At 44.9% G+C, this 8,993-nt stretch overlaps 1 protein-coding gene across 1 annotated transcript; it reads left to right on the top strand.

The window, feature by feature from the left end:
* The first annotated feature begins 988 nt into the window (after positions 1–988).
* On the top strand, positions 989–8,354 carry SLC30A1 (solute carrier family 30 member 1). Its single transcript, XM_019549440.1, has 2 exons — positions 989–1,749; positions 5,016–8,354. Exons 1-2 carry the CDS (start codon positions 1,143–1,145, stop codon positions 5,915–5,917), a joined length of 1,509 nt encoding a protein of 502 aa, XP_019404985.1. The 5' UTR covers positions 989–1,142; the 3' UTR covers positions 5,918–8,354.
* Positions 8,355–8,993: the final 639 nt, after the last annotated feature.

The raw sequence follows: 8,993 nt of genomic DNA, 5'->3' as shown, positions 1-8,993 counted from the left end.
AAATTCAAGTTATTCGCTGTTTTCCAGAAATGCATGTACAGCATAAAGCGAGGTATGTGCCTGGTCTGAAACCTTAACTAACACAAGGTTGCATCAGAGGGGCAAGACTTTGCAGCCTACATGCTGGGCAAATAGGGAACACTTTCTGCCAGTTCCTTCTTCCTCCCTGGGGAAGGGGTTAGGTTTCCCGCCCCATTCGCAGGCAGGAGGGCTGGCACCCCCAGGGGAGCAAACAGGCTCCACAGGGCAAACCCGGCCACAGCCCCTAGGAACCTCACAGAGGGAAGCCTGCACTGCTCTGCCTCACGGACATGGCAGGGGTGTCACCACAGAAGGCACCTGGGAGCAAGGGCTGGTCCCCCAGGGAGGGGGCAGGACGGTGCCCCCGAACCCGAGCCGTGCCCCTGCCCCTCCCCCCAGGGATGCTGCGCGTGGTGCCGCTTAGAACGCACCCCTCCCCCACTCGCGAGCGGCGGGGCTGGGCAGGGCTGTCACGCGTGGGGCCCCGCTCCACTGCACTCAGCCAGCGCGGCGTGCACACGAAGCGAAAGCTTTGCGGGGGGGTAGGGAGGCTCAGCCCTCCCCGCCCCCGCCAGCCTGCTCCGCTGCGAGACGAGTGGAGAGAAGCGGGCGGGGAGGTGGGGGGGAGCAGCACAGCCAGCCACACTGGGTTGGGCCGGGCCGGGCCGGGGCGGCCGCTTCACCCGAGGGGACCTACCCCCGCCTAACCACCTTTTGCACCAGTCCCGCAAGCCGGCCTCACGCGGAGGCGGGGTCACAGCGGAGTGCCCCGAGAGCGGAGCGACAGGCGTGCGGGCCAATTGGCAGCGCGGCCCCGGCGCTGGAGCGCCGTTCCTCCAATGGGAGGGCGGTGCAGGGCGCGGCCGCCGGCTTGTCGCGAGGGGCCGGCCGCCAATGGTAGGAGGCGGGCCCCGCCCGGCGGCCGGCCAGACAGCCAATGGGAAGCGCGCGGGGCGGGCCAGGGTTCCGTGTGGAAAAGATGTAAGCTGGCTCGGGTGCAAAGTTTGGTTCCAAACCGTCTGCAGAGCGCGCGGGCGGCGGCACCGGCATTCCGCGTTTGGCCCCAGCGCAACCGCCGCTCCGCTCCGCTCCGCTCAGCCTCCAACGGCCGCCTGGGCGGAATGGCGGGCAGCGGCGCGGGCGAGCTGCGGCGGCCGCGGTGCCGGCGGGCGCGGCTGCTATGCATGCTGGCGCTGACGTTCGTGTTCTTCGTGATGGAGGTGGTGGTGAGCCGGCTGACGGCGTCGCTGGCCATGCTGTCCGATTCCTTCCACATGCTGTCGGACGTGATGGCGCTGGTAGTGGCGCTGGTGGCCGTGCGCTTCGCGCAGCGCACCCGCGCCACCAAGAAGAACACGTTCGGCTGGGTGCGCGCCGAGGTGATGGGAGCGTTGGTCAACGCCGTCTTCCTCACGGCGCTCTGCTTTACCATCCTGCTCGAGGCCATCGAGCGCTTCACCGAGCCACACGAGATCCAGCAGCCGCTCGTCGTGCTGGTGGCTGGCGTGGCGGGACTGATCATCAACCTGCTGGGGCTCTGCCTCTTCCACCAGCATGGCCACGGACACAGTCACGGCCATGGCCATGCGCACGGCGCTGCCCCGCCACCGCCCCGTGCCAAGCTGCAGCGCTGCCCCGGCGAGGGCGATGCTGCCCTGCACAAGGAAGAGACCAACATGCTGGTGGATAACTACAGTGGCCCCAACGGGCTAAGCCAGGAGCAGCTGGGTGAGTCCCAACAGAGCTGGGGGCTACGTCCCCCTTGGGGGGCAGGGGAGAAGCCCTCTCCCATCCCCTGCCTGCCCTTACTGCCAGGGGTAGGGTCTGGGTTAATGCACAGGCAAGCCAGGCACATGCCTAGGCCACTAAGTGAAGAAGTGGCCTGGTTGTGGGTCTCTTACACATTATGATTGTTGAGTTACAGCCAAGTTGGGGTGCACAAGTTGGTTTGCTGAAAGCCTGCTAAAGGGTTCACATGGCCCTGGGAAGGGGACCAATGATGTCCTGAAGCATCCCAGCACTCCTGGAGATTGCTGGGATGCTGGTGGAAATGGGGCAAAAGACCCCTGGTGGTTGCTGGTAAATGTGCCCTTTGCCTAGTGGGATGTAGGAAGAGCATACACCAACTCCAGATGCTTCTTCAGCCTGATGAAGGGTATTTGTTCCCGAAAGATTGCTAAGAAGAATTTTTCCAACTATTTGAGTTGGTCTAATAAAAGATATCGGATTTACCCAAAGAACCTTGTCGCCCTTTGCCTAGTAGTTTTTCTTCATGTAACTTCACTTAGCCCTTTTTTTCCCCCCCCAAGGGTTGTTTCTCCCCCTTCTCCCCTTCCCCTCCCCCTCTGAGTTTCAAAGAACTTTTTGTAAAGGTAAAGAGAAACAGGTAGTTTCTCCATTTTGTAGCTGGAGGCACTGAGTATTTCATGATGCATTTGTAAGTCTTGGGGGGGGGGGCCTTGGAGCAAGAGGCAGCAGTCTGCCACCTTGCACATCCCAAACTGCTGCCCTGGTGTGCTGTGACCTGGCTCCAGGCTGGGCAGCATATATAGCCCAGTGCCCCTGTCCTGATACTCGGGGCTCTCCTGGGGATTGGGATTGACTGCTTACTTGAGAAATTGCCACTTCCCTCATGTTCATTGTGGGCAGGGTGTTGTTCCAGGGGAGCAAGAAGATGTCCCCTAGTTGGGGGGGAAGCTCATCTGTGCAGGAGACAGAGCTCTGGCAGGAGCTGGATGCAGACCGCACAACTTACTTCTGCAAGAGATAAAGCTTCCCAGTTTCTTCTCCTTAGCTTTGTGTTGTGTGTTCATGGGTTTGTACATCAATAGATGTACACATATGCACACTTACTCACATCTACATACACACAGGTATGTGTATGTACACACAATATCAAAGTTATTTAAAGCTGTTCCTTCCACAGATTCTGAAAGGAAAATGATCTTGTTAAATGCTTAGGACCCATTCAAATGCTGCAGGGGCAGGGACCATACAAGGATCCAGATAAGTGAAGTCACTTGGGCAAGGTCAAAAACAAGTTATCAAATGAGTTCAAGAGAAGTGAATTGCCCATTGCCACTAGGCAGCACTGCCTCCCTACCCTGAAGGAGAAATAGGTGTTGAAGCACTGATGCCTTACGTGTTGGGATAATGTAAGGAGACCATCAATCGTGATGAAAATGGGTTGGAGACTACAGGAAACTTGGTTACAATTGCTATTTTTGTATTGGCTAGGTCAGCGATTGACAGAGTTGTTAGTACCATTCACTCATCTACACTCATATTGAGCAACTTCCTAGTTGGTGTCTTTTGAATGGTGCTTTTCTTCCAGACATGGCAGGGACTTGTTCTGGAAATCTCCAATAGAAAAAGAAAGGAAATACCTGATCATTACCAAATAGTGCTGTATGTTAGTTTTCTAAAGATCAGTTTTGTGAAAGTATAGGAAAATTGCGGTACTGATCCTAAAGCATTAACCTGACCCTGAAATAAGCCTCTTTAATGTTGCATCTCTTCCAAGTAAGTATTTTAGTAATTAATTTGAAAAGATTTTAAACCAGTGGAAGATGTCTAAGTGAGACATGGCTGTGTGACAAATACTTCTATTAGAGAGGGATTAGGGTTGCACCCCAGCTAGAGTTGTGACTAATTTTCCATTAAGTGTTTGGGTTGGTTTTTTTTTTTTTTTTTTTAAAAGTAGGTAACTTCAAAACTTAACAAGTTAGCCTGAAATTTCTCATGGTTGCCCCTCTGGCAAAGGATAATGCTTTGGGTAGCAGGATAAGCAGTGGAGTATATGTGAAAGTTTAAATAAGTGGTATACCGTGTTATGGTGGTCCTGGAATCTTCAGTAAGGATGCCAAATTTGTCTTGGTGGGAACTGGTTCCTATGTCTATTTTTGTGAATGGTGGAATTAGCCATAGTTAGACTCATTGATGTGTTAGCCATATCAAAATATTACAGACCAGAGTGCTTCAATATACAAGAAAACATGGTGAAATGATACCCACTGGATGTATCCCAGGACTGAAAGCGGCTTAGGCAGACGGACTGTTTTTCTTGAAGTGAGGGAAGAGGGCTACCACCTGTTTAGTGTATTCGAGCAGGCATAGCCCAGATATCTGCATTTGTGCCTAAATGCCTAAAAGTGATCAGCCTGTAGTAAGGTTTTAACCTCAGTTATTTTTGAAGACCTGGAGAAACTTGTTTCAACTTACTCTGCTATAATTTGTCCATGATAAAGGGAATGTTCTTCTAGTGAATATGATGGGAACATAAAAGTCAGACTGGGTTTCTGGGGTATAGGTTGTAATTATTGGAACCAAGTCGAGTTCCAACCTTATGCATTTATGTATCTGTCTTCTAAAACATGTGGGTCAAATACTGTTTAGATTATTGCATTTATTCAGTTGTACATGCTCCGAGAGACACCTCCTCCCCTCTCCCTCCCTCAACCTCCCTTTCCCCCTCTCCTCCCCCAAGACATAGGGATGTATCATGAAATTCCTCCATTAGGTGCCTCCAGCTACAAAATGGAGAAACTATCTGTTTCTCTTTCAGTTGTGGAAAACATTGCCATGGACTTTTAAAACAAAAAAAAAATAGTACTCATGAAGCAATGTGTGTGCAGACTTCCATCAGGCATTGACTAGAAAAAATACAATAAAAAGAAAAGCTTTGAAAGTATTTAATTTCTGTGCAAAACATGTGCTTTTCTGGTTCTTGAGCACAATCATGAATTCCATAGTTTATATTAACTTAATATAAAAAGTAGGGGTAAGATTCAGACCAAACTAAATTGCCAAGATATAAATGAGTGGCAGAGGATTTAGAACTTCCATACATAATCAGTTTTTTCATTACAATAGTTTGTTTTGGGAACATAGTTTCCAAATTGTATTGTGAGCTAAGCCATAAATGTTTAGTCTGTAATACCCTTATTTTAATGATGTAGTGAAATAGTGTAATCATTGCACTGCTTTCTTTGCAGGTGATGTAGAGAAAGGTGGCAAGGATGACCTACAAATGAATGGGAATGCTGGTCGTCACTCTCTGGACATTGATGTTGAAGACACAAGTGCACAACTTAACATGCGTGGAGTTTTTTTGCATGTTCTTGGCGATGCATTGGGGTCAGTTATTGTGGTGGCGAATGCCTTAGTATTTTACTTCGTTTGGAATCCTTGTCCCAAAGATGGGCCCTGTGTTAATCCATGTGTCAATAGCCATTGTATGGAAAATGCTACTGTAGCCCCACCACTTTCCACAGTTAGCCGTTTGGAGCACGTGGCTGGTCCATGCTGGGTACTATATTTAGATCCCATTCTTTGTCTGATGATGGTGTGCATAATCCTTTACACAACTTACCCGTTACTTAAGGAATCAGCCCTTATCCTTTTACAAACTGTTCCAAAACAAATAGATATTCGTTCTTTGAGCCTGAAGCTGCATACACTTGAAGGAGTTGAAGCAGTCCATGAATTACATGTTTGGCAATTGGCAGGCAGCAGGATCATTGGCACTGCTCACATAAAATGTCATGACCCTGAATCATACATGAAAGTGGCTAAGCACATTAAAGAGATTTTTCATGATGAAGGAATTCATGCTACTACCATTCAGCCTGAATTTGCCAGTGTAGGCTCTGAATCAGGTGTAGGTAATTGCGAGCTTCCCTGCAGAACTCAATGTGCTTTGAAGCAGTGTTGTGGGACATCAGAAAACAGCACTGAAAAGGAGATGGAAAAATCGTCTACAATCGGTATTTCGTGTTCAGAAGTCATCACTGATTCTTCACACAGCAGAACTAGGAGGACTAAATCTGAGAGCGTACCTGCTGTTAGGCTAGAGGCAAATGCTGACCAAAACAAACAGTTTGAATCATCTTTATAATTCCCAAAGTGGTGCTGCTTATATTTTGATGGCTTCACCCAGAGCATTGTTGCAAGAAGAAGAGACAGATGTTCTGAGATGTGTTACTTGGCAAACTTGTATTTGCTGACATCCCTATTCTTGTCACTTTGCTAAATCCAGAATACTTGTTTTAAGGAACATGATTGTGTATCATGACATGATATGCTTGTGTTGACTGTGGTGAATGAGTCAGAAAGTGCACCAATGTTGTAACAACTGCAGAATGCCATTTCAGCCGAAACGACACTTTTTGTTGCACTTCAAATTTAAAATATCTCTTCCCATGAAAGTTACTTGAGAGAGAAGTAAATAGGAACTTAAATTGTGTTACAAACTGCTCATTGGAGCTACTTTTTCCTTTAATATTTGATCTGTAGATATTTTAATATATTTTTTATTTAGAAAAGGAAACCAAAGTTAACAGATTTCTTTTTTTTTAAGATATAACTACTTAAAACGGGAAACCACTTTGTTAGTTTCATGCATTTTCCTTAAACTTAGAAAATGAAAAATGTGGACACTTTTTTCTATTGGATTTATTACGTAGCATATTAAAAAAATAAAAGGAAAAAAGCATATCACATAATTGTTAGAAAGTGATCCCTGTTTTCTCATGGGGGGTGTGAGGTGATTAAAAGTGGCTGCTTGTTTAAAAAAAATTGGTTGCGAAAGATATGTTTTGTTAAAGTATAAGTTCAGTCTGCTATATAACCCTCTTAGGCTGTTTAATTGTCAGAAAAAATAATTTATAGTTTCAGTTACCACTTTATAAATTAGTCAGTGTTGTTTTTCCTTTTCAAATTCAGTTATTTTTATTTCATTAGCTTATTGTTTAAGTTCTAGAATTTTACACAACACACATTCTGGTGCTGTAACACTGAAGTTGTAGCTTTAATTTTTAACAGTGCTTCATTTAAATAAGTTAGTTTTTATCATGGTAATGCCAACCAGTACTGTTAAAGGGAAGGATCTTTCAAAACTGGCATTATAATTTCTGTAACTCTGCCCCCAAAAACTCATGTGGATGTAAATTTGTGGAGATAATCTGTCTGATAGGTGTAATCCTGTTCCCATGAAGTCTGTGAGAGATTTGACTTCTTCATTGTGAATGGAATGTAATCCAATATATTTTACTCTTTAGCATATCAAGAATTTACCTATGGGATATTTAAATGTTTAATTTAAAACCAAGAGACAACTGGCTCTGAAGAAGCTGTTACAGTGTACTGTCAACTAACATATTTACAAAAAATGCTGTGTGGATGAGAGTAAAAGACAGTGTAAATGGGAATGATAAGGGACCTTAGTCCACCACTGTGACTATGGTCAAAGCCAAACTCAATCCTTAAATCCACCTCCAGGCTTAGGTATATATGTTATGGGAAACAGTGTCTAGTAATTGAGCACAGGAATGGGAGTCAAAGATTCAAGTTGTTTTCTCTTTCCTGACATGTAGGATACATACAAACAAATACATTACAACAAGATAAAGGAGTCAGGGATTTTTGTCACGTGTCAGCGGCTTCTTGGTAATTGTCCCCATGTATTCTCTTAATACATGAGAAGTGAAAGTGAAACGGTGATGATATAATCCTGGTTTCATACCCTGGAGCAAACAGCTTGCCTCCTGAAGAGTGTGCCCATGGTTACTGTAGAGCAGCTGATGTGTGGCAAGTCCCTTCCCCCCCCCCCCTTGTAGGTCACTATATAATTTATTCATTTGTCCATAACTTTACTTGCTGTGTGATGTTGGGCAAGTCACTTTAACTTCTCTTTGCCTCAGTTCCCTGTCTGTAAAATAGGGATAAAACCTACCTCACAGGGGTATTGTGAGGCTTAATTCATTAGTTGGTAAAAGTTCAGAGATCTTCTGATGGAAGGTGCCCTAGAAATGCAAAATTGTTATTGTTGGGGGTCTTCCAGAAGTTACTGCAATACCCAGGCAAACAGGATTAACTAAGGACCATTTTGGCCTTTTGGATTTCTTTGGTACTGTGGTTTGTCAGATTTTTAACAGTATTTAAACACAGAATTTTTTTTTCCTTTCTCTTTTTGTTAAGAAGAATGTTTGGGTTAGTGAAGGAAACATAGCTTTTTTTTCCTCTCATACAGAGCACCTCACTAATTTGCCCTTCAAATCAATGATAGTTGCTTAGCAGTGGTTCACAATAACCTAGTGCCCTTCCAGAGGTACTTGCTTAGCCTCTCAGCAGTGCATTGTAATGAGGTCTTTGCAAAATATGCTATAATGCATCTATGAGTATTCTGTAAAGTATTATCAATTTAATTTGTAAAATGAACAAAGTATACTTTTTCATGGTAAAACGTTTTGCTAATTAGTATATTTGCATGTTTGAAATTTGGCTTCTCAGTTACTAGTGTGAATTAGTGAGGGTCTACTGTATATCACTAACAACAGATAGAGCTAACTGTATATTGGTAAAAACATAGTAGTAATGCAAATCATGACTACTTTTTCTCCTGTTGCTTTTATAGTTGGACTACTTGTCCTGCCATGGCTGTCACCTTTTGGTAATAGTCTTAATAAATGCATTTGAATAGGTCTGAAAATGTAGCCACTAATTCCATTGTAAAATGTTTAATCTTTTTGTGCCAGAAGTCATATTTTTCTAGTGCTATGTCCATTGCAGGCAATGGCTCTCTTAAAATAAACAAAAAGAAAAATGAAAAAGGTCTCTGCACCTGGATTTTAAGTACAGTATATATTCAGTATAAGATTAAGGTGGTGGCTGTATAACAGCAGAAACACATTTTGTAAATTCATCATAGCTGTAATGAGCCCAAACTGTAGCCTGATAACTTGCAATATATCTTGATCTTTTAACTTCATTTAGCTATGGTTATGCAGATTTACTTCTGAAGATCGTAATTCCAGGACATTAGTAGCTTTCTAGAATTTTTGTGGAAGTCTGTCTTTTTAGTCTTTTCTGCCACCACTTCCAAAGCACAAAACTAGTGAATCTTGTATGAGTGCAGTGGTGAGAGAGAAAAACAGTTAACTGTACTGTCATGCATTCCTGTTTTTTTTTTTAAT

The sequence above is a fragment of the Crocodylus porosus genome, unplaced genomic scaffold, assembly GCF_001723895.1.
Source record: "Crocodylus porosus isolate Cpor-Errol unplaced genomic scaffold, CroPor_comp1, whole genome shotgun sequence".
Classification (NCBI taxonomy): domain Eukaryota; kingdom Metazoa; phylum Chordata; order Crocodylia; family Crocodylidae; genus Crocodylus; species Crocodylus porosus.
Note: the sequence above shows the minus strand (reverse complement) of the source record. Positions and strands in the feature narration are given on the sequence as shown.